Genomic DNA, 26,285 nt, shown 5'->3' on the forward strand with positions numbered 1-26,285 from the left:
AAACATTAGGTAATTAGCTTAATGTTACTCTGATAGTAAGTGGCTGGTGCTAGAATCAAGTTCTGCTTATTTAGTCTGAAGTTTTTCAGCCACTCCATACCACTTGATCAACATATTTGCCATTTGTTTTTGAATGAAATGGAAAGGAAATTTAATTTTTTCTTCCTTTTTCCCCTCCTTTCTCCCTCCTTTTCTTCCTTCCCTCCTTTCAAACAAGATTACTACCATTAGTGTTAGTGCTACCACTTGTATCACTACCGCTACGGGTGAAAACGCACTGAACTTGTGCTGTGCATCGGGCACTGTGGCCGAGTGCTTTGCATGCATTGTTTAGTCTTCCCAGTAACCCCAGAATAGGTACTATCACTGTCCCTATTTACAGGGGGATAGTGGGGGCTCAGCAGGATTGAGCAGCTTCCCTGATCACACCTGAGTGGTACAGCCAGAGGTGGAGTCCAGGCTCTTTGATTCTGGAGTGCATGCTCGTACTACTAGCTGTCCTCCTGGCAGTCTTTTGTTCGTTTGCTGAATTACTAAAACAGAACTATTTTCTCTGAATGCAGAAGTTGAAACCTGTTGAGGAAATTCAACCAGAGTATTTCTTGAAGAAAAAAGAAACCATTTCCTGATTTCTTTATTCGTTAACCCTGTGACATCATTAGGGCTGGTACTAGCAGCTCTCTCGCCTTCACACGCAAGAATAAAGTAGAGAGAGTTCTTTAGGAACTTCTGAAACTGTTTGGGAGGCCAGAAACTTGGCCCTCCTCTTTGATTTTCTTTGCTGTACATCTGGTCCTTTAAGCCTGTGGAACTCACCATCCCAGCCATCGGGTAAATAAAAGCGCAAAGGCCCCGAAACTAGTCCCTGCAATCACTGTAGATGTTCTTTTCCGGTTTCCCATCTGCTTTTACTACAAACCCTGTTTCGCCCATTGTCAAAACCTTATCTCTGAAATTCCAACTTCTAAGCTACTTTTTATCCTTTGAATTTGTTGTATTTGCCTGGGGTAGAAAAATCAGGAAACAGGAAACTTAACCAGCAAAGAAACATTTGGGGAGTATATTTGTTGTGACTATAAGCAATGACATGTAGATTAAAACAATCATGAGGCTGGGCACAGTGGCTCACGCCTGTAGTCCCAGCACTTTGGGAGGCTGAGGCAGGAGGATTGCTTGAGGCCAGGAGTTTGGGACCAGCTGGGTGATATAGCAAGACCCCATCTCTACAAACAAGAAAAAATAATAATTAGCCAGGTGTGGTGGTGCACACCTGTAGTCTCAGCTACTCCGGAGGCTGAGGTGGGAGGATCACCTCCTCAAACCAGGAGTTTGAGGTTGCAGTGAGATATGGTCGTACCACTGCACTCCAGCATGGGCAACAGAGCCAGACCTGTCTCAATCAATCAATCAATCAATAAAACAATCATGAGATACCATAGGCAGGAGTGGTTAGAGTATGGACTCAAGAGTTAAACAGCTTGGGTTCAAAGCCTGTCTCTACCTTTCATGAGCTTTGCTTTCAAGAACATAAGCTTTCGGCCAGGCGCGGTGGCTCACGCCTGTAATCCTAGCACTCTGGGAGGCCGAGGCGGGAGGATTGTTTGAGCTCAGGAGTTCGAGACCAGCCTGAGCAAGAGCGAGACCCCGTCTCTGCTAAAAATAGAAGAAATTATATGGAGAACTAAAAGTATATATAGAAAAAATTAGTCAGGCATGGTGGCACATGCCTGTAGTCCCAGCTACTTGGGAGGCTGAGGCAGGAGGATCGCTTGAGCCCAGGAGTTTCAGGTTGCTGTGAGCTAGGCTGATGCCACAGCACTCACTCTAGCTTAGGCAACAGAGTGAGATTCTGTCTCAAAAAAAAAAAAAAAAAGAATATAAGCTTTCCAAGCCTCAGTTTCCTCATCTGTAAGATGGGAATAATAATAATACCACTTCACGGGGTTGTTGATTAAATGAGACAATGTATACGAAGCATCTAGCACTGTGCCTAGAACATTGTAAATGCCAATAAAGGCTAATTTCTATCAAAGTAATAGTTTATCCTTTTTGCCCCTTAATGACATTTTGAGTTAATACTCAATTTTGGTGGGAGGGTAATGAAATTCTTGTGTACAGGCATGCCTTGTTTTATTGCACTTTGCCTTATTGGGCATGGCAGATAATTGTGCTTTTTGCAAATTGAAGGTTTGTAGTAACCCTGTGTCAAGCAAGTGCTCACTTTGTGTCTCTATGTCACATTTGGTACTTCTCACAATATTTCACACTTTTTCATTATTAATATATCTGTTATGTTTGATCTGTGATCAGTGATCTTTACTGTTGTAATTGTTTTGGGACACCACAAACTGCACCCATATAAGATGGCGAACTTAATGGAGAAATGTTGTATGTATTCTGACTGGTCCATCAGCCAGCTGTTCCCCCATTTATCTCCCTCATCTTGGGCCTCCCTATTCCCTGAGACACAACAATATTGAAGGTAGGCCAGTTAGTAACCACACAGTGGCCTCTAAGTGTTCAAGTGAAATGAAGAGTCACACATCTCTCACTTTAAATCAAAAGCTAGAAATGATTAAGCTTAGTGAAAGCTGAGATAGGAAAAAAGCTAGGCCTTTTGCACCAAACATTTAGCCAACTTGTGAATGCAAAGGAAAAGTTCTTGAAGGAAATTAAAAGTGCTACTCCAGTGAACACACGAATGATAAGAAAGCCAAACAGCCTTGTTGCTGATACGGAGAAAGTTTTACTGGTCTGGATAGAAGCTCAAACCAGCCACAACATTCCTGTAAGCCAAAGCCTAGTTCAGAGCAAGGCCCTAACTCTCTTCAATTCTATAAATGCTAAGAGAAGTGGGGAACCAGCAGAAGAAACTTTGAAGCTGTCAGAGGTTGGTTCATGAGGTTTAAGGAAAGAAGCCATCTCCATAGCAAAAAAGTGAAGCAGCAAGTACTGATGTAGAAGCTGCAGCAAGTTATCCAGGTCTAGCTAAGATCACTGATGAAGGTGGCTACACAAAATAACAGATTTTCAATGTAGACAAAATAGCCTCCCATTGGAAGAAGATGCCATCTAAGGCTTGTGTAGCTAGAGAGGAGAAGTTGATTCCTGGCTTCAAAGGACAGGCTGACTCTGTTAGGGACTAATGCAGCTGGTGACTTTAAGTTGAAATCAGTGCTCATTTACCATTCTGAAAACCCCAGGGCCCTTAAGAGTTACGCTAAATCTGTTCTGCCTGTGCTCTGTAACTGGAACAACAAAGCCAAGATGGCGCACATCTGTTTACAGCACAGTTCAATGTATACTTTAAGCTCACTGTTAAGACCTACTGCTCAGAAAAAAAAATTCCTTTCAGTTACTGCTTAGTTCAGTGCTTCTTCTTGGTTGATAAACAAACAAAACAAACAAGTAGAAACCGAAATATTACTGCTTGTTGACAATGTACTTGGTCACCCAGGAGCTCTAGTGGAGATAGATATACAAAGAGATTAAGGTCGTTTTCATGCCTGCTAACACAACATCCGTTCTGCAGCCCATGGATCCAGTAGTAATTTGACTTTCAAGTCTTATTATTTAAGAAACACTTTTCTTTTTATTTTCTTTTTTCTTTTGTTCTATGAGACAAGGTCTTGCTCTGCTGCCTAGGCTGGAATGGCATGCAGTAGTGTGATCATAGCTCGTTGCAGCCTTGAACTCCTAAGCTTAGAAGATCTTCTTGCTTTAGCCTCCAGAGTAGCTAGGACTATAGGCGAGTACCACTATGCCTGGTTAACTTTTTTTTTTTTTGGTAGAGGTGGGTCTCATTGTGTTGCCTAGGGAAGTCTCAAACTCCTGGTCTCAAGCAATCCTCCCGGCTTGGCCTCTCAAAGTGCTGGGATTATAGGTGTGAGCCACCATGCCCAGTGAGAAATATATTTTATAAGGCTGTAACTGTCATAGATAGTGATTCCTTTGATGGATCTGAGCAAAGTACATTGAAAACCTCCTGGAAAGGATTCGTCATTCTAGTTGCCATTAAGAACATTCATGATTCATGGGAGGAGGTCAACATATCAACATTAACAGGAGTTTGGAAGAAGTTGATTCCCACCCTCATGGCTGACTTTGAAGGGTTCAAGACTCCAGTGGAGGAAGTAACTACAGGTGCGGTGGAAACAGCAAGAGAACTGGGATTAGAAGTGGAACCTGAAGATGGGACTGAATTGCTGCAATCTCATGATAGAATTTGAACGAATGAGGAGTTGCTTTTTATGGATGAAACAAAAAATCTGGTGAAGATGCTATGAACATTGTTAAAATGACAACAAAAGATTTAGAATAGTACGTACACTTAGTTGCTAAAGCTGCATCAGGGTTTGAGAGGACTGACTCCAATTTTGAAAGGCGTTCTATGGATAAAATGCTAATGAGCAGCAGCAGCACATGCTACAGAGAAATCTTTTGTAAAAGGAAGAGTCAACTGATACGGCAGACTTCGTGGTTGTCTTATTTTAAGCAATTGCCACAGCCTTCTTCAGCCTTCTTCAGCCACCGCCCTGACCAGTCAGTGGCCATCAGCATCTGGGCCAGACCCTCCAGCTTGTGCAAGGCTCAGATGACTATTAGCATGTTTTAGTAATGAACGTAATTTTAAATTAACAATATGCATTGTTTTTTAGACATAATTATTACACACTTAATAGACTATAGGATAGTGTAAACCTAACTTTTATATGCACTGGGAAACCAAAAAATTCATGTGACTGACTTTATTGCGACATCCACATTATTGCAGTTGTCTGGAACGAAACCCACAGTATCTCTGAGGTATGCCTGTACCTTACTACAGACACTGTAAATTGGTGTACAGCTTTTGGAAAGCAGTTTAGGAATATGTATGAAGAATGTTAAGATATTCATATTCTTTGATAGATTCTACTTCAAGGACTTCGTCTTAAGAGCATAATCCAGTATATGAAAAGAAAACCTTAAGCCTGATAATGTTATAGTATTATTTATCATAGTGAATATTTGATTTCAGTATAATATATCTGCTCAGTGCACTTTAAAATTAGGAATATAAAGACTCTGCAGCTACATGGGAAAATACTTGTATTACTATGTTCAGCGAACTATTTAAAAAGGGATACAAAATTGTATGTACTGTTTGATTATGGGAGTGTATAAAGTTTTCACACAGTTGCTAGGACTTAGCTCATTTGTCCCTAGGGTCTCTTTGATACTGTCACTCTGATACTACTTTTCAAAAAATGTGGCTAAAAAATCATCAAGTCATGAGCGATACAGAGGACTTCTTCCTATGCCTGCGTTTCATCCCCAGTTGCCAACCTCTCATCTCGGGTGGGGTTCAGGGATGGAAAGATAGTGAGGGGTGACGTAGGGCTCAGATACTGTAAGGTTTCACTTGTATCTTATGTGGGTTTCTTCTCCAATTCTTGAACTTATGTTTGCAGGCCTTTGGTGGGGAAGTGGGGAGGAGTATGTGGGCATCAGTATGATCTCTTAACTCTTGACTTCAGCACTCTTAGGAACATCCTCAGAGAAATTCCTTCCTAACAATTTCTTCAGTAATACATATGCTATATTGATGTTCTGATAACACTTCTTTGTAATGATTACTTTGGGAAAAGAATAATAAATTTTTAGAAGCTAACCCAGCAGGCTGTAAACTAAATCATTGCTTTTTAAAAAGTGTAATAGCAATGCATCCTCATTAAAGTTTAAGCATCCAGTAGTTAAGGAAGTATTATACAAAGTAAAAGTCCCCAGAAATGCGAGGTGGGTTAGTGATGAGAAAGGGCCTGGTTGTTCGTGGGCTGTTGTGCACATGACTTGATGACAAAAACACCGATCTTTACTTTGGCTTCCAGAAGCTTCACACTTCGACAGAGTGCAACAAAATGTTCCCTGACCAGAATGACTGTGTCAGAAGGGTCTTGTTAAAATGTCCACCTTGGGAATAAAACTATGAAAAACACGCATAGGGGAAAAAAAACACTGAATGTTGAATAAAAAGTGGTTGTATCCGCCCCCTTTTCTATGTTCCCAAATTATCTATAATGTGTTATATTTATTTTATAATAAAAGTCCAATTTTAAAAATATGTGTTGACTGCTGTCCGTGTGCCAGGCATTGTGCTTAATGCCTGAGATACAACAGTGACCCAGACAGGCACAGTCACTGCTCGCAGGTCTTCAGTCCAGCGGGAGAGGAAGACGATTTCACAAGTCGTCCTGACACCGTGTGATAAACGCAGGACTGAGGAGGAGTGGAGTGGTTGGGCGAGTGCTGCCTAACCCAGACTGGGGGCTGACGGATGGGAAAGGCTTCCTGGAGGAAGAGACGTCTGAACTGGGCCCTGAGGGCTGTATAACTAAAGATTGGAGTAGGGAGTGTTCTAAGCAAAAGAAACCGCATTTGGCCAAGCTTGGAGGAACTGAAAGTCTGGTGAGACAGGAACGCAGATTGAGTATGAGAAGGGAGTGACGAGAGATGAGGCTGGAGGGTGAAATAGGAACCAGACGACGGAGGACCTGACTTTCTTATTATGGAATTTGGATTTTGTCCTAAGGGGAATGTAAAGCCATCGGGAGAATATTCATTTAATTGCTTACCTGCTTGTTCATTTATTTATTCTATTATAAATACATATTCCTTATAAAAAACTCTAGTAACACAGAAGCATGAAAAATGAAAAGTAAAAGTCTCCTTTCTCTCCTCACACCCTCCACTGGTCCTAATCCCCAGAGGCGGCTCTTGCTAAGTGTTGCATCTGCACCCTGCTGGAGGTTTTTGTGGAGTCTATGCAAGCATGTATGTTCTGTGCATACTGGACACAAAGGGAATTATACCATACTAAATAACTTCCCTCTTAAAAACCAAACAACACAAATTAGGTGTCTTTCCTTATTGGTACATAAAGATGTGCATTCTTTTTAATGATAGCACTGTCTAGCTTTGTACAGCTGTACCAATTAAAGAACTCCTTTCCCACTAGCTCCTGGAAATCACCATTCTACTTTCTGTTTCTATCAAGTTGACTATTCTAGGTGCCTCATATAAGTGAAATCATATGCTATTTGTCTTTTTGTGACCAGCTTATTTCACTCAGCATAATGTCCTCAAAGCTCATCCATGTTAATAGCGTGTGACAGGATTTCCTTCCTTTCTAAGGCTGAATAATTCCATTGTGTGTACATACCACACTCGGTTCACCCGCTCATCTGTTGATGGCACCCGGGTTGCTCCCATCTCCTGGCAGTTGTAAATAATGCTGCTGTGAACATGGGTCACAAGTATCTCTTTGAGACTCTGCTTTCAGTTGTTTTGGATGTGGACCCAGATGTGGGATTGCTCGATCATGTAATAACTATTTTTAATTTTTTGAGAAACTGCCATACTGTCTTCCACAGTGACTGTACTATTTCATATCCCCCACCAGCAGTGCATAAGGGTTCTAATTTCTCCATATCCTCACCAGCACGTGTTATTTTCTATTTTTTTGGTTTTTTTTATAGTATCCATCCTAATGGGTGTGAGGTTATACCTCATTGTGGTTTTGATTTTCATTTCTCAAATGGTTAGTGACGTTGAGCATCTTTTCATGTGTTTGTTGACTATTTATATAAGCATCTTTGGAGAGGTGTCTATTTAAGTTATATCCATCTTTTTCATCTTTGCCAATCTAATGGCATCTCATTGTTTAAATTGGCATGCCTTAGTTATGAATGAAATTCATTCATTCATTCAACAAAGAAATATTCAGTGGGCCCTGTGCATCTGGCACTGTTCTAAATTGCTAGGAATATAATACAAAAGACAGGCTGAGCATCTCTTTATGTTTCTTTGGCTATTTGTATTTCCTATTCTGTACACAATATTTTGCTTATTTTTCTATTGAATACTTTATCTTTTTATTGGTTTATAAGAACTCTTTATTATATATTAAGTAAATTGGTGTTTTGCGTATTAGTTTTCTATTGCTGCATAACAAATTACCACAAACTTAGTGCCTTAAAAAGACACACTTCTAAAATTTAAGTTAATTTGAATTTGTATAAATTTAAAGGGTACAAGTGAAGTTTTGTTACATAGGTATAATGTGTCATGAAATCTGGGCTTTCAATGTAATCATCATCCAAAAAGGACACAGATTTTTGTTTTAATTTTTAATTTTCTTTTTTGAGACAGAGTCTTGCTCTGTTGCCCAGGCTAGAGTGCAGTGGCATCAGCCTAGCTCACAGCAACCTCAAACTCCTGGGCTCAAGCGATCCTCCTGCCTCAGTCTCCCTAGTAGTTGGGACTACAGGCGTGTGCCATGATACCCCGCTAATTTTTCTGTTTCTAGTAAAGACAGGGTCTCGCTCTTGCTCAGGCTGGTCTTGAACTCCTGAGTTCAAGTGATCCTCCCGCCTCAGCCTCCTAGAATGCTAGGATTAGAGCCATGAGCCACTGTGCCTGGCCTCAGATTTTTTAATCTGACAGTTTCTGTAGATAAGAAGTCCAGACATGGCTTAACTGGGTGCTTGGCTTCAGGTCTCACCAGGCTGCAATCCAGATATTTGCTGGGGCTGTGATCTCATCAGAGACTATTTCCAAGTTCCCTTTGGTTGTTGGCAGAATTCATTTCCTTGCGGTTGAAAGACCGAGGCATCGGTTTCTTGCTGGAGGCCACTCTCAGCTCCTACAGGAAACACGTCTGTGCCGGGTGCACCTAATTCATGGCAGCCCTCTTCTTCAAGGCCAGTGAGGAAGAGTCTTTCTGGTGTCTTTGCTAGCAGGACAGAGTCTTATAAATATCATAACATAATCATGGGAGTGACATCCCATTGCCATTATAACAAAACCTAATCAAGGGAGTGACATCCCATCACCGTTGCCAGGTCCTACTGGTCAGAAGTGAATTGCAGGTCCTGCCTACACTTAAGGGTGGGATCACACACAGGCATGAGCACCAGGAGCTGGGGACTCAGTGTGGGGGAGGGGCTTGAAATCTGGCCACCACAGTCTTCCATGTATATTCCAAATACTTTCTCCATTTAGTAATTTTTGTTTGGGAGTTTTTTGCTCTAATTTTTATAGGTGAAATGTGTTGGTCTCTTTGTGGCTGCTGTGTTGCAATTTCTACTGTGTTTAGAGTGGGCTTCATCACTCTGTTTCTCAAACATTCACCTATTTTTAATCCATATTTTATTCTAATACCATTATTATTTTGGAATTTATTTGATGTGAGATTTGAGACAGAGATCCCACTTTTTTATGGCCAACAGGTTGTCTCAGTTGTTGAATAATTTATTTTTTATGTGCCTCTTTCTCTTTTTTTCTGTTTTGTTCCACTTATACAGCTGTCACTTCCTCTGTCCATTTCCACATCAGTGTATTACTGTTGCTTTATAATATGTTCTTTGATTTTAATGACATGGTTTTTGGATAGAGATATGTGAACATCTATTCATTTGGTCCAGTCTCTGTCCTGGTTACCCAGGTCACTCTCCCGGGGCAACCAACGTTATCACTTTTGTTTATTCTTTCAGGGAAGTTTTATGTACAGTCAGCAAACGTGAACAGATAGTCCAGCTCACCCCACACTTTTCCCCAGAAGGTAGCTAACCATGCACATTTCTGTTCCTTGCTTTTTTCACTTAATGTATCTTGGAAATCTTTCCACATCAGTTCACAAATTGTACCCTTATCTTTTTTTTTAATGATTACACAGTATTCTATTATATGAATTTACCATGATTTATTTAACTAATTCCCCACTGATGAACATTTAACTAATTTACAGATTAAAAACAAACAAACTATGCTGCAGTGAACAACATTATAGACATATAATTTCATATAAATGCAGGTAAAGCTGCAAGAAAAACTTCTAGAAGTGAAATGTTGGGGCATGAGTATATACATTTGTAGCTTTGATAGATACTGTCAACTTGCCCTCCCTAGAAGTCGCATACATCCCTCTCTGCCGTGTACAAGAATGCCTGTTTGCCCACATCCTCCCCAACTCAATGTTTTGTCAGACTTTTTGATCTTTGTTAGTCTTACAGATGAAAAATCATGTCTCTGTGTAGTTTTAATTTGTATTTCCCTTATGAGTAAGGTGTGTTTTTTTCCTACGTTTATGAGTCATTTGTGTTATCTTTACTCTGGACAATCTGTTTATATCTTTTGCCTGTAATTCTTTTGGATGGTTGATCTTTTCATATTGATTTTTAGGAGCTTTATATATATTAATGTTAGAAAAACTGGCCATTTATCTGTGAATATGAGTTGTAAATATTTTCCCAGTTTGTCAATTGTCTTTTGACCTTCTTGATGATGGGATGTTTTTTCTAACAGAAATTTAAGAATTTTTATGTATCAAAATTTAATGTCTTTTTTTAATTGCTTCCAGGGTTTTGTTTTGTTTTTTTGCCATAGTCAGAAAGTTATCTTTTCTTGTTTCCTGCATTTTAAATATAAAATCTTTGATCCATCAGGAGCTTATGCTAATGTAAGGTGCGCAGCGTGGATCTGGCTAAATTTTTTTCAGTTTGTAGCCTGTTGTCTCAGCACTGTTTACTGAACAATCCTCTTTAATCATTTGAAATGCTCTATCATGTACTAAATTCTCACACGTTTGCTTGTATTTTGAGATTTCTTATTCTCTTTTATTGATCTATGTTTCTATTCATGTTCCAGAATCACACTGTTTTAATTTATTATTATAGCCTTATATTACATTTTTAAAATCTGGTAGGATTGGCCGGGCATGGTGGCTCACGCCTGTAATCCTAGCACTCTGGGAGGCCGAGGTGGGCGGATTGTTTGAGTTCAGGAGTTGAAGAGCAGCCTGAGCAAGAGCAAGACCCCGTCTCTACCAAAAATAGAAAGAAATGATATGGACAGCTAAAAACATATACAGAAAAATTAGCCGGGCATGGTGGCACATGCCTGTAATCCCAGCTACCCAGGAGGCTGAGGCAGGAGAATCGCTTGAGCCCAGGAGTTTGAGGTTGCAGTGAATTAGGCTGACGCCACGGCACTCTAGCCCAGGCAACAGAGCGAGACTCTGTCTCAAAAAAAAAAAAAAAATGTGGTAGGATTAATTCACTTTCGTCCTGCTTTTCAGTGATTTTCCAATACATATTTATTTTTCCAGATGAACTTTAAAATTGGCTTGATAGTGTCTTTTTAAAAAATCTTTTCATTAATGGGTTTTATGCAGCAAATCTGATGTGATCAGATTTGTGTTTTAGGAAGATTACTCTGCAGTGTGGAACTAGGTTGGAGGAAACAAGATTAGTGACAAAGAGACCTATTAGAGGGTTGTTGCACTGATCCAGGGGAGAAAGGGTAGGTGGGCAGTTGGGGATAGTAGTGGGCTGAGAGGTGTTGTTTAGAAGGTCAGAATGACCAGGCTCGGTGATGACCGGGATGGGCAGGGATGGGGGAGGAAGCACTCAAGGATGACCCCAGACTTGCTGTGTTAGGCACTTGGCTGTCACCATTCCTCGAGTTCTGAAACACACGAAATAGAGCTGGTTTGAGAGGAAGATGCCAAATTCTCTTCTAAACATGTTGAGTTGTTGCAGGGTGAAGAGGGGGAGGCTATGGAATATACAAGTCTGAAGTTCTGGAAAGAGATCTGGGCTGGAAATAACAGAGTTGCATGGCAGAGCCTTGAAGAACCCCAGCATTACAGAATGTTCAGGAAGTTCCGGAGTCTGCAAAGAAGACTCGAAATAAACACTCAGAGAGGTAGGAGAAAAGTGGGAGAGCTTGGAGTCACAGGAGCCAGGAGAAGAACGTTTTCAAAAGAGAGCGAGTTGTCAATAATTTCAAATGCTTCCAAGAGATCAAGTAACTTAAGAGCTGGAAAAGTCCATTTGGATTTAGTAGTTACCGTTGGGAAATTTTAGTGGAATAGAGGGGCAAGGTGCTGAGGCCTGAGTGAGAGTTGAGGCACCACCTTCCTCACTACGCTTGGCTGTGGAGAGAGAGGCACAGGGGTGAGGAGGAGGAGAATGATGCATCAAGTTATCAAGTCATATTTCTGTTACCTCCCCCCAGCTCCACACGGGGGAGGCTGGGCCTTGTTTAAATGCAGATGAAAACAGCCAGTAGACAGAGGAGGGAGTAGTTTGTGATCCTGTTCTTTGAGGACCCCGTAATCTTGAGAAGGATATAGGGCTTAGAGAAATTGGCCAACGTGATCTGTCTGGAAGGGAATAATTCAATTATAGTGTTGGTATTTGTTCCCTGACAGTTTTGACTTTTAGTTTTGTTGAATTTTCTAATATTTTTGTTTGGCTATTTAGAGAAGGAACTTCTAGGAAACTGGGATCAGGTTTAGAGATTTAGTTGAAGATTAAGTTTAGAAAGCCAGGTGCAGACAGTGTACTGGTATGCTGCCATTTGTGTGAAAAAGGAGGAGCAGAAGTCACAAATACTTGTCTTTGCTACACGTGCATAATCACTATTTAGAAGGATTCAAAAGAGGCCAATAACCTGGTTACTCATTGGGAGGTGGGAACGGGGTGGAAGGGGAACAAGGGTTGGAGGTTGCCTTGTCGCTGTCCATATTTTTTATTTGTTAAGAATATAAATATTTATTCAAATAATTTGATCTAAGTTGGTTGGTTATCTTTAAAAGTGATGATTCCAGCCAGGCCTAAATTTTCTTAGTTCCTACTGGCTCTAAGTGTCTGTGATCTGTCTGTTCTTCTGTGTCTAAGGACAACCAAGATGCTAACTCTTGCTTTATTCCGACGTGGATCTTTTCCTATACAACAGGCCCTTTGCACCTGTGGGTTTCGTATCTGTGGATTCAACCAATTGCCAATGGAGAATATTTGGAGAAAAAATATGTCTGGACTGAACATGAACAAATTTTTTTCCTTGTCATTATTCCCTAAACCAGTGTAATAGCTGTTTATATAACATTTATATTGTATTCAGTATTATAAGTAATTTGGAGATGATTTAAAGTGTAAGGGAAGATGTGCACAGGTTCTATGCAAATACTGTACCCTTTTGTGTCAGGGATTTTGTTATCTGGGAGAGATCCGGGAAGCAGTCCCCCAGGGATACTGAGGACGACTGTGCTCCACTCTTCCGCTGGGGACCAGCAGCCTTAGGGGAGTGGACAGTCCTGGATCTCGGGTCAGAGAAGAGGACTATGGCCTGGAACATCCTGGGCCTGTCTGTTACAGCTTGACCAAGTGGGCTATAAGGCTGGCTTGCAGGGGAAAGGAGAAAGGGAGCAGTCACTATCCTGACCCAGGCGATAGCCTCATCTCCCCTTCCCGGCTGTGGCACATCCCAGTGACAATCCTGCAACTTTCAGTTTCCCCATTACCATTACAAATTATTTCTAGAAACTGCAAAATCTCAAAATTTTTCCAAGAACAAACAGAAGTAAAATACACAAGAAATTAAAAAAAAATCTTTACCATCTCTCACTTAAGTTTCATTGTGGTTTTAGAGCAAATATCTGAATGATTGCATTGATTAAACATACTTTAGTTTTAATCTCTAGTTTTATCTCTGGTTTCATGTTGCATGCACATTGCACATCTCCACTAAGGAGCACCAGAGGAAATACAAAAAAATCACCTCAAAACTTTGAAAACCTACCAAAGTAATCAGGTTCACTAATGATTATTTCTCCTTATATATTTTTTAAGATACCAAGGAAAGTAAATCTCCTAATTTGAGAAATACATTCAGTTAGGACTATGTTAATGGTGCCCAGTCTGAGTTCAAATGTCACCGATTAAGGTGCTCAGCTGAACTGTATGTATCATTCTTCTGGAGACTGAGGAAGCTGGTTAATCCCTGTGCCCGGGTCCCACTGGTGCAGAGCCGAAGCTCAGAGCCAGTGGAGGATCTGATCGTTAGCTTTATTCCTTAGTAACTCCTCAGGCGCACCAGAGCAGCTAGTTTTCCCTCCCCTGTCTGTAGGCAGAAGTGGGAACTTGCAGATAGGAAGAAAAGGCTTCCTTAGTTTTTCTATTTGACAAAAGGAATGCCAAACCACCGTAAGGCAGAGTCCCCAAACAAGCAAACAGATTCTGTTGCAGTTTTAATTCAAATTAAATGGGGAATCTGGTTCCATGGACCAATCCTACTTTTTTTTTTTTTTTTTGAGACAGAGTCTCACTCTGTTGCCCGGGCTAGAGTAAGTGCCATGGCATCAGCCTAGCTCACAGCAACCTCAGACTCCTGGGCTCAAGCAATCCTCCTGCCTCAGCCTCCTGAGTAGCTGGGACTACAGGCATGCACCACTATGCCCAGCTAATTTTTTCTGTGTATTTTTAGTTGTACAGCTAATTTCTTTGTATTTTGTTAGTAGAGACGTAGTCTTGCTCTTGCTCAGGCTGGTCTCGAACTCCTGAGCTCAAACGATCCGTCCGCCTCAGCCTCCCAGAGTGCTAGGATTACAGGCGTGAGCCACTGCGCCTGGCCCAATCCTACTTTTGGTAGCTAGGTTCTTCATGGAGACTAATGATCTTACCATGATGAATTTTTAGCAACCTTTCATCTGGGCATTTCCCCAAGACATGGTGAATGCTTTGAGAACATTTTACAGCTCAGCCTAAGGGAGAACATACCAGAAGCATGGCTGTATGAAAAAGGAGTGGCCTGCCTGGGAAAGTCGTCCATCCCATCTTCAGAGGGGCTGGCAGTGGCTAGACCGCCGTGGGTGAGGATGCCGCCCGGTCGCCTTGGCTGGCCCGGAACATCATTCCTGACTCTTGTCAAGGCTTGTGAGTCCAGGCAGAACAGGACACACTGTGTGTGTCTTCTCATGAGCAAGTAGCCAGATGAGAAAAGCACCCTATGCTCTTTTAAATCAAAAAACAGGATGTAAGGTTTTTTTTTAACTCAATATGCTTTATTTAGAATTACCATGTGCTGTTATATTTAACTAAATATTCCAGATAATTTTATTCCTTCCAGACATGTTTTCTCATACACTTTTCTCATTCCTTTATGAAATTATACACTTATGTTGTCCTTTAAAGTCATCAATAGTATGAAAAAAATTTTGTTTGCTGGCTATATGGTAGAAAACTTGACCTTCATCTCTCTTTTTAAATTTTTTTTTGACATGTGTATAGAAGTTATTGGGTTGAAGCTGATAAAAGCACCCTTAATTGATTATACTGTCATAATTTTAATTAAAAAATTAAACTTTTTATTTGGAAACTTAAAATATACCCCAAAGTAGAGGGTAGAATAAAGAACCCCATATACTCATCGCCAGTTCCAGTGATTTCAATGTTTTGCCACTCGTTTCATGCACCCTGCCTTAGTTTCTCTTTTTCAATTCCACATTACCGATCTCTCCTCAACTCGGTGACGTGTTTTACCCAGTCTGATCCCAGAGGGGAATCTGGTGAGATGGAGAGTGCCGGGGCGGGGAGAGGCTGGAGGGGATGAAGCCAGGCTTGGGCGTGTTGACTCCTTCCCTGCTTGACCTGAAGTGCCTGCCTGACCTTTCTGGTCTCCAAGGGCGCCTTTGGCCTTGGCCAGCCTGCCTTGTCCCTGCTCAAGGCTTAGTCTGTCAAAAAACCAGTTCTTCCCTTCTATAGTCCTTCCCACCCCATGAGAAGCAAATCATCTTCCTCTGCAGGAGATCAATGGGCAGACCCAACTCACCCAGAAGGAATTTCTCTAGTCTTTGTCATGGTAGCATTGAAGTTAACAGGGGAACTATACTGACTGAAGGCCCCTCACCACCAGACATCACAGCGGGCAGGGGTGGGGATGGAACAGGGACTTTAAAACTTCTACTTCTGTGGGGCCCGGGTGGCATTCCCTGGAAAGACAGTAAAGTGCCCTTAGGGGCTTGGGTCTGTGTGCCATGCCCACAGCAATCCCTGAGGATTTGAAGTTGAAACTCTTCATTTTATTACGGAAATTTGTGGCTGTAGAGAATAAGAATTCTGCTCCCGTGTAGCCATCACCAGTTTTATAATAAAAATTATCAATATTTTGCCATATAAACTTTTTGATCATGCATCCTACTAGTAAAAAGAGTTTTCTGTTCCCAATTTGGAGATGTTCTCTGTTTATAAATTGTGTACATATACCATTCTACTGTTATATTGAGTACACAAGAAATAGAAAACCAAGTGGAAACAGAACTTCTAATGTTTTCCCCATACCCTATATTCATCCTGTACACCCCCTGGGGGCACACACTCCACTTTGGAGCCTAAATATTTAGAAACATCATATAATTCACCAAACATGTGTTGGAACCCAGTATGTGGCAGACACTGGGGGTGCTGGAGGGAAGGCGCTGGGGGCAGGGGCAGAGGTCACGCTGCCTGCAGCCTGCCCTTCAGGGTCGGGAGCTGCACGCGACTCTCCACATGGGAGGCTGCCCTCCCCATGGACCTTTTCTCCTCCACGTCTTCTTAAACAGGAGCCCCAGCGTGAACTCTAGACCCCTCACTCTGGGCACGTTTCATGCTTTGTTGTTGCTTCTTATTTTGACAGATGATTTTTCCTGGCTTTCTGTGATCATTTCCATTGTTCCGAATTTGACCTTAGTTGCTTTAAAAAACAACCAAACTACTGTTTTATCTCTGTCATTTTCTGGAGTAATCTTTTAGCTTAGTTTATCTTATTAAATTTGCTTCCCTTTTATCTTTCATTTAAAAATGAGGACTAGGAAGGGGCAACACAAGGGACACAGATACGGTGACAGACCGGTGCTGGCACCTTCTCTGGTCTGTTCTGCTTTTCAGTGCTTTTCATTGTTCACAGCAGGACTTGTTTGGTCCTTTGGCAAAGATTGCATCCCAAGTTCAGCTGGTCAAAAAAGGCATAGCCTCCATGTTTTAAAAAAACAAAGACAAAAGTAAGCTACCCATCCAGACGGTTCTGGGGTTCTTACCCCTGCAAGACTGGAATAGACTAGCCCTGCAGTCCCTGAGCCCCGAGGCCTCAGCCCGGTACCAGTCTGTGGCCTGTTAGGAACCGCGTCATGCATCACTGCCTGAGCTCTGCATCCCCGGGTCCGTGGAAAAATTGTCTTCAAAATTGTCCCCCAAAATGTTGAGGACCGCGGATGAACCCCAAAGATAGTGTAGTTAGTGCTGGCAGACTGCTGAGGGGAAAGCCTTACTTTGTTCCCAGAACAGCCAGGAGCCTTGCGGGAGCTTTGGGAACCGAAGACCCCGCCTGCTGGCAATATAAGCCCCAGCTACTGCTGGCGTGACGCGGCAGAGGGCAAAGGAACAGTGTGAGGGACCGCAGTCAGGGAGGCTGGCTGGGGGCTGGCAGGGCTGACCCTGGAGATTGGTAACTTATTTTGAACTTCTCTTTAAGTTTTTCTTTTTAGATGGTGGTATAATAGAGTCTTTAACCAAGTATGAAATCCTTTTTTATTCTGCTCAGTTTATAAGGTAGAATTAAAATGGTCCATTTAACCTCAAGGCAGTGAATTAATAGCATCCTCTTTGTCGTGGGCAGGTCTTCAAGACTACCTCCCCTTGTCAGGAGAACCAGGGGAGGTGCTGCGTGGCTGGAATGATCCCTGGCTGGGTTCCCAGGAGCCAGCTTTGTTCCTTTGTTACTTAGACTTGCCTTTTTTAAGAAAGAGGGAGCCTATACCATCTTTCACTAACTATAGCCTGTATATAAATAAAAAGCCCTGCAAGCTCAAGGAACCTGCCCTACTTCCTAAGCTTGTTAAGTCTCCATTCTTCACCAACAGAAATTTATTCAGTACTGGAGATTATTTTTCACACATTTACCAAGAACTAAAGAAGCAAACTACAGAAAAACAAAACAGCATCATGGGCAAGCTGGAGGTCTGTAGAGCTAAATATATGCCCTCAGGGCCAAGCATTAACGACCCTGTCTATTAATAGTACCTTTCCTACCAGCTAAACTTTCAACCAGCCTCCTATCCTACTCAAGCTCTATTGGAGAGGTGGAAACAGATGCAAACCCAAGAATATACAGAAAATTAGAATGATGGAGGTAGCATTTTCATTCTATAGGAGGCAGCATGGTTTGGTCAATAAATAGCTTTGGGACTTTTGGCTAACCATTTATAAAATATTAAGTTAGATATCTATCTCAGTAGTCAAGTAAGACTACTGGATCCAATATCAAGTTATGGTGTGCTGTTTATACTATGACATAGATGTCTTAGCAGGGCGATTATCTTCTTAATTGAATCTTAGGTCTTCGGTAGATTTATAAGAACATAATAAAATTTATGTGGAAAATTTCTTAAAATCTTTTTACTTTCCTTTGCATATGTGTGCAAAAATCTACTTAAAATCTCAAAAGTGATCAATTTTATGTAGGTTATTTGGCAAAGGAGGCAAAGTGGCAAGGTGAAGAGAACATGGAATGAGGTCAGGATGCTGAGTTTCAGATTTCCGGGCTGCCACACACTAGTTGTCTGGCCTTGAGAAAAATCACTTCATCTCTCTGGATCTTGGTTTCTCATCTGCAGGAGGAAAGAGTGGAATTCCGTTGTGGGCAGCGATTCTTCTTGCTTTTTCTCGTGTAGCTCACCCTGACAAGCCAGCAGCCCCTGTCCCCTTCCTTTGCTCATCCCCACCGTGTTTTCCCCTGCTGTGGGCTGGACAATGAGGTGACCCAGTTTATTAGGCTTAGGTGAGGTGTAGTGGAGAACCCGAGGAGGGGCTCCCTCCTGAGTGCTGTCCTCTAGGGTTCTTACTTGTTTTTGTTGTTTAGAGCTGCAGTCCCCAGCCCCGGGGCCACGGACCAGTACTGGTCCACAGCCTGTGAGGAACCAGGCCACACAGCAGGAGGCGAGCGGTGGGCAAGTGAGTGAAGCTTCTTCTGTATTTACAGCTGCTCCCCAGCACTCGCATCCCCGCCTGAGCTCCGCCTCCTGTCAGACCAGCGGCAGCGTTAGATTCTGCATTATAGTGAGTTGTATGATTATTTCATTATATAGTACAATGTAATAATAATAGAAATAAAGTGCACAATAAATGTAATGCTCTTGAATCATCCTGAAACCATCCTCCCTGCCCCCCCAGTCCATGGAAAAATTGTCTTCTGTGAAATCGGTCCCTGGTGCCATAAAGGTTGGGGACTGTTGCTTTAGAGGCTTTCTTTGCTTCCTGGTTTGCTGCTGAGATGGTTGAAGTAGCCACATAAGTGACCCCTGGTTCTGGCTTGCACACTGTCCTCGTAGCATAGAATAATGATGACAGCACTCTCCAGTGCAGTTTCTCTGTGATGTCGAAGCTTCATGCCAGCACATGTTTCTAGTATTGACAGTGGTATTCCAGAAAGATATCTGTTGCCCTTGCAGGAGTTTTGTAAGTTTTTTATTGTTCACCAGTCATCATAATGTCTATAAACGAAGCTCTTGAGAATTGTCTTGCGAGGGATTCCTTCTGTTTGAGAGTATGACTGGGCACCCCTTTGTGAAGATGCTGAGGTTCTGGTGTTCTGGATCAAGACTTCGCAAAGGAACCATTCGTATGCTTCATCCTGCTCTTCTGCGTGTTTTGATACATTTTTAAAAATCTGGTAGAACTTCTTACATGCAAAAATGTGTTTGGTCATCCTATTAGCATTTAGAAACCCATATTTCACTTGAAGGTATTTGCAAATTACATTTTTCCTCTTTTTAGTAACCATGCATGGAAATACAACTGTAAGCTAGAATTTTCTATTTTGCCACAGAAGAAAAAAGTGTGTCTTGGTTGTTCACACATGAAGCATACACTGAAGCACGTATACTTTAATAATGATAATCTCCCTGAGTTGACAGCAAACAACTCTCCCGCTCTCAAACTGCACCTCATTTCCTGACTAAACATGGGCGTAGTAGGAATCTGCCTATGGTTTAGCAGTCAAGTGAGAAATATCTGGGCTTTCTAATTAACCACAAACTTAACGATATATGCCAGCAATGTGGTGATATACTAAAAGAGTTAATGCAAATAAACGTAGGTCACATTGATAGATCAATAGTGTCTAAATTAGAGGAAGTAATTCCACTGCCCCCTGTCCCCGGAAAGGTGAGGAAACCCAGTTGCAACTTTTCAGCCATTCGTCCCTGGCTGCAGCTTTCAGACATGATATGATGAGGCCACATATGTGTTGTGGCATGTAGGTGGGTACCCGCACATAAAGATGCCTAACTGAGATCTAGACCCCTTGGGGGAGTGCTCTGAGAGTATGGTCCTGTCTGCCGTTAGCTCTAGACTTCTGTCGGGAAGTCCACAGCTCTGCTTCTTTTAGAAGATTCACACGTCCTGTTTCATTTCAGAAAGAGTTCTGCCATCCACCTTAGCCAAGTCAGCCCCCTCCCTGGTCTACCTATGGGTAGCTTTCGTATGTGAGGCACGGGAGCCCTCCCTTCCTCATTTGGTATCTGGGTTCCCTGTTCTAAAGCAAGTTAGTGCTTTTCAGAGCCTGCATCCAAGGCCTTCCTTAAAACATGTAGGTACCAATTTGTTGTTCTTTTGACTTTATACCTCCCTTGTTGCTCTTCAAGAAAAATGAGACTGTTCATCTCATTGCAGTCTCACTACCTATTAGCTGGCTTTGCCATAGTAACAATCCAAAAACTCTGGGACTTTCAACAAACATTTCCTTTTCACTCATACGTCAGCGGCATTAGAATCCCAATGTGGCTCTCCTCCACGTATCTTCTTCTTCTGCCACCGAAGCCGAGGGAACATCCCCTATTTGGGACATGATATTCTCATGGCAGAAGGAAAAGAGACGGGGTTTCTATTTGGACAAGATGTGTATCACATCTGCTCATAAACCACTGGCCAAAGCAAGTCACACGGCCCAGTCGACTCTTTTCCAGCCATCCATCCCAAGCTGCACCTGTCTGGGGACGTGGCATGGGCAGCGGATGGTGCCTAATGGAGACCTAGGCCCGTTAGGGGAGACTTTGAGAGGCTCAAAGTGCTGGGGAAGCCCCTGATAGTGATGCTGCTCTTCCTGACCACAAACGGACTCCTCAGGGCAGCCCCGCCTTTAAGACGCTTCCCAGTGTCCCACCTCCTGACATCCGTCCTCCCTCCTAGTGCCCAGGTATCCCCGGGACAAGGCAGCTCCCACACAGGTAATCTCATTTCATTTTCACAACAAGCCTGTGAGGAAGTTATCATCATCATCATTTCTAGTTTATAGACAAAGAAGACAAAGTAACTTGTTACATATATATATATCAAATAGTAAGTAGAAGATCCTGAGTTTGAACTGTTTCTCTGACTCCAAAGCCCGTGTTCTCTGAATGGCAACGTGGAATGTTAAAAATACTGTATGTACCGTGTGGGTACAACAGGGTCCATGGTGTAAGAACTATATATGGATAAAAGTTGAAAAGGAACAGAAAAAAATGAAGTACTTGGCCTTCAGTATAGCAGAATTTTATTTCTTTTTATGTTTTAAAGTTGACTTAATAAACTCATTTCTTAAATAACAGAATTTTAGCTCTTAGCAAGCAAGAGGTTGAAAGTTGATGGGAACGGGAGAATCAGGCATCTGTTTGTCTCTAGCTTTTTTGGGACCCAGAGACTTAGGCTAGCTGTCAAACACCATAGTGTTTCTTCAGTCCCCAGCTTCCCTGTCTGAACAACTGCTCTAACTCATTTGATGAGCAAGGCAGGTTCCTGTGAATTGAGAAGGCTAAAGCCAAATATAGTTTGGATTAAAATCAGATACTGCACAGAGAGTTAGGTTGGGCCACAGTGAGGAAGAGAAGAAAATATCAAATGTTAACAGAGAGTATCCCCAAAACTGAATACAAGCAGTACTACAGGATTTGGGCCAGCAGGGGTAAATGCAAAAGAGGCAGCTGTAAATAGAAAATATAAACGTAATAGGAAGTCTAGAGGCATTTCAAAGCTTTCTGCTTTTGAGAGCCCCTTCCAAAGACCCTTAGCCCCACCTTGTAGACTGATCTCTGGGTGCTCAGTCTGGCAATAACTGTGCTCCTAGATGGAAACTTGATGTTTTCAAGCACATTTAACATTATCGTAGTAAGCATATGATGATATTAACAGAGAATCCTCCTTTTTCTTTTATCTTGGAACAAAATTATCTTTCTCTTAAAATTATTTCTATCTTGTATAATCAAGTTTCTGATAATAAAATGTACTGTGGGCATGCGTCCTCTTGATTAACAAAGGTATTTCCATGTATTTACTTTTGGTATTTATAGTAGGGGGTTATTTTTATTTAGACACATTTTTATTTAAGTCATATTTTCTGAAATATTACTTAGGAACATAGTAAAAAATCGTTAAACAGCGCACATCACAGGTATGACTGGGATCCCGCAAAACTAGCCTTATAGAAGGTTGAATTTTACATGGAAGAACAGACTAAAGGTTATGTATCATTCGCCAAAACCAATAATGTAGTTATTTTTTGAAGGTAAACTTTTAATAATTTAAAAAGTAACAAGAGTGATTGTAATTTTTAGCTGTTCTTAAGACATACATTTAATCTTGAAGTCATTCAGATTTTAGAGATGAGAAGCGTAAGAGCCCTGCATCAAGATCTATGCCTTTGTTATCAGATTTTAGACTTTTAAACTCTATTTTGAAAAAATTGCAAACCTTGCAAGAATAGAATAATGAATTTGTACATACCCTTCACCTAAATTTACTAATTATTAGGATTTTGCCCCATTTTCTTTTTCTTTCCTTGTCTTAATATGTGTGTGTACATACGTTATGTTTACTGATTTTCTGTGCCTCCTAAGAACAACGAATTCTCTTACATAACCAGAACTACGCTACAGTGATCAAATTAAGGAAATTTAAAAATTGATACAGTATTATCTAATCTGTAGACACTATTCAAAATTGGCTAACTATGCCAATGTTATTTACAGCATGCCATATCTCCCTCATCTCCTTAAATCTGAATATTTCCACAGGTTTTTCTCTTTTCTTGATCTTTTATGACTGATATCTCGGGAGGGGACAGGCCAGTTGTTTTGCAGAATGTCCCTCGGCCATTTGGGTTTACCTGATAGTGCTGCATTTTTGTTCAGGTTATGCATGTTTGGGAGAGTTACTACTATATGAAATAAGAGATGCCGTGTCCTCTTGCATCATGCCAGGAAGCACCTGATGTCAGTTTGTCCCATTATTTTTTAGGTACTTCAATTTATTATTCTCTAGAATACGTATGTATGCTCTATTGTCTGAGATCAAATCCAGCTTACCTATGTCATAATAGATATTTTTCTTTCAGCCCAGAAGTTGTTCCTCACTAAGATCTCTTTATTTTGTGAGTTTATAGATTTAGAGTATAAAAACAGATTAGAAGGCTGGGCGCGGTGGCTCACGCCTGTAATCCTAGCACTCTGGGAGGCCAAGGCAGGTGGATCGTTTGAGCTCAGGAGTTCGAGACCAGCCTGAACAAGAGCGAGACCCCGTCTCTACTAAAAATAGAAAGAAATTAGCTGGACAACTAAAAATATATAGAAAAAATTAGCCGGGCATGGTGATGCACGCCTGTAGTCCCAGCTCCTCGGGAGGCTGAGGCAGGAGGATTGCTTGAGCCCAGGAATTTGAGGTTGCTGTGAGCTAGGCTGATGCCACAGCACTCTAGCCCGGGCAACAGAGCGAGACTGTCTCAAAAAAAAAAAAAAAAGGAAAGGGTTTTGGATTTATTGATCATGAATTTATCTTAAATCTGTTTATATTTTCATTTGTGCCATTTGGGAAATAATGAGTTGCATGTTCCACTTGTATGTAGGTATTATTCCTTTTTTCCTCTTTCATTCAGGGGTTACAATCTCAAACATCTAACTTTCTGAGTTAGTGAAGTGGTCTGGGTATAAGGACTAAAAATATGAGAGTGGATGTCCCTGTACGGGGAGCGGCCACCCTCAGCTTCAGCATATCACTGCCACATGGGACTGTGGGGCCAGAGTGGCCAAGATGTTCTCATTTTTCCCTAGAAGGCTCAAATCTGAATTTTTAAACATTGTGAATTCAGTAGAAAAATGTAAAAGACACTGCAGAAAATAGATATCTCATGGCTTCCTAGTTTATCTCTATCTGAAATATCTCTCTTTCACATTTCAAGTGTACGTTCTAGTTTCTGGGATTTTGTATGAATCCCTAGTCCCCCCGGTTCCTCACCTCCTAACTGTGACAACTTTTATCATAGCATTCTTTCAGCTTTCCTCTTAACACTAAAAACTATTTTAAAGTTATTCTGTGATTATTACATAGAAACAGCTCCATGTGCTACATTATTTTATTGACCTTGACCCAAGGCACACTAATATACAATAGTAAAATTACAAAATCAGTCCTTTCATCTGTTGCTGTTATCAGTTGTTGTTCTTGAGGGTGAGTGGCAACTTCATGGTCGGAAGCCAACTCTTCTAACCTTCTCTCTGCAGCCGTCATTTCATCAAGCTGATAACGTCCGGGGAACCCGCCACCACGGGCTGGTGGAGAGGCCAGCCCGGAACCGCTTCCACCCCCTTCACCGAAGGTCTGGGGACAAGCCAGGACGACAAATATCCTTTTTTTGCTGTCTGAGGGGAGTATGAGTTTTGAAATGTGTGAAAGGTTTTCAGGTTTATCTTCCCTGCATTCCCCTTTGGCCTCAGAATCTGCATTTTATCCAGTGAACGGAGGCACTAAAAATAAATGAGCTGGAAACTAGAAACATCTCTGCAGCCAGAATTTGGAAGGATCACTGTAGGTGTTTACTGTATGAGAACAGCAATAAAGTGCAGTTTAATGAAATAACCGAACATAAACATGTAGGCCAGCCCCATTGCAAGGTGTTCTCAGCATTTTCCTTAGAAATCAACAAAGGCAGAGTTAAACCTGACTTTGAATCAGGTTAGAGAGATTTAGTCTATCTAGCAAAAATGGATATACAGATACGTGATTTATTTGTATTTCTGTTGATGTGCTGATCTGCTTTTGGAACTTACAGAAGAAATGTCATGTGATTTTCTATTTGTGGAGTTTCAAAGTCAATAAATGACAACTAACCTATAAATCTAGTATTTAGGAAAATCTTATGCAGTGATGTATACTCACACCAAACTCTGCAGTGATATAGAAATAAAGAAAAGGAGATGATGAATCCATTTGACAGTTTTATGTAATCAATACTTCCTAGGGGGTGGAGGGGCGTGGTGGGGGCGGGTGCCGCTGCCACTGTGTGACCAGCACTGTGCTGAGGGCTTTGGGGATACAGAACTGAGCTGGGCTTTGTGGGAGAGGACGCAGAAGTGTGCCAAGAGGGCCTGTGCTCTCATTTCACTCTTCTCAGCGCTCAGGCGCAGGGGTGGAGGAAGGAGAAGAAAGGCGGGGTGAGTCTCACTGCGAGAGCTGAGTTCCTGGCAGCGAGGGCAGAGCTGGCTTCACAAGCCTAGAAACCAGGAAGTGGGGGAGGGCACTCGTGTTTACGGAGCACCTACCCGTGCCAGGCACTGTGCTGGATAATTTGTATGTCATTTAGTCCTCAGAACTCACTGAGTCCTTTATTTTTTTAACCCCCATTTTCTGATGAGGAAACTGAGTTTTAGAGTAACTTGACTTGCCCAAGATTCCACTGCTGTGGATGTAGGATCCTGGATTCAGTCCAGGTCAGGCCCATATTTAATCTATGTGGAGGCAAGGACAGTAACACCAGGGGATGTTTGTGTCTCCCCTCTCTCTCCCTCAGGGACAGACCACATGTGGGCCACAGAGGTACCCTGGCTAGTTTCCCATATTATGTGGCTGTTACGAGGAAAGTGAAAATGGTAAATGATCTTGAGAATTATTTTCTGGAATGTCTGATAACTTTAACATAGAATGAAAAAGGTAAGAGGGAATTGAGGCAATTCTTCCCCTCATTTGCACGTGTAGGGGTGGGTAGCACATCACCTCATTGTTCATGTTGCTGGGAATTTTCAAGCTAAACACTTTGAGTGTTTCTTTGCTTGATTTAACTATATATATACATATATATATGTATGTATTTAATTTCTCAATTGCCACTTTCTCCTGTCAGTGCTGTCATATCTATATCCAATACATTATAATGTATATGTGTATATGTGGCCATCTCAAATACTTTTTGAAGCAAGTATAGTCTAAATATGTACATATACACATAGCTTTATTAACCAAAGGAACAGAAGAGGAGGGAATTGAAGAAAAGAGGAAGAAGAGAATGTTAATTCCTTAAAAGTTTTAAGTATCTCCTAGTGATCAGGCACCATTTTAGACACTGTGAACATAGCATGGCCCCTGCCCTTAAGCTGCTTATAGTTCGGTGGGCAAGGAGGCTTA

The 26,285-nt window shown here is 41.7% G+C and overlaps 1 protein-coding gene across 3 annotated transcripts in view; it reads left to right on the forward strand.

Moving 5' to 3' along the window:
- CRTC3 (CREB regulated transcription coactivator 3) overlaps positions 1–26,285 on the forward strand; it is a 92,574-nt gene that overhangs the window by 23,464 nt on the left and 42,825 nt on the right. For all 3 annotated transcript variants that reach the window (XM_045561650.1, XM_045561651.1, XM_045561652.1), the window contains exon 3: positions 24,389–24,508. In XM_045561650.1, the coding sequence (XP_045417606.1) occupies positions 24,389–24,508 (120 nt within the window). The remainder of the gene's footprint in view (positions 1–24,388; positions 24,509–26,285) is intronic.

The sequence above is a fragment of the Lemur catta genome, chromosome 9 (assembly GCF_020740605.2).
Source record: "Lemur catta isolate mLemCat1 chromosome 9, mLemCat1.pri, whole genome shotgun sequence".
Taxonomy (NCBI): Eukaryota; Metazoa; Chordata; class Mammalia; order Primates; family Lemuridae; genus Lemur; species Lemur catta.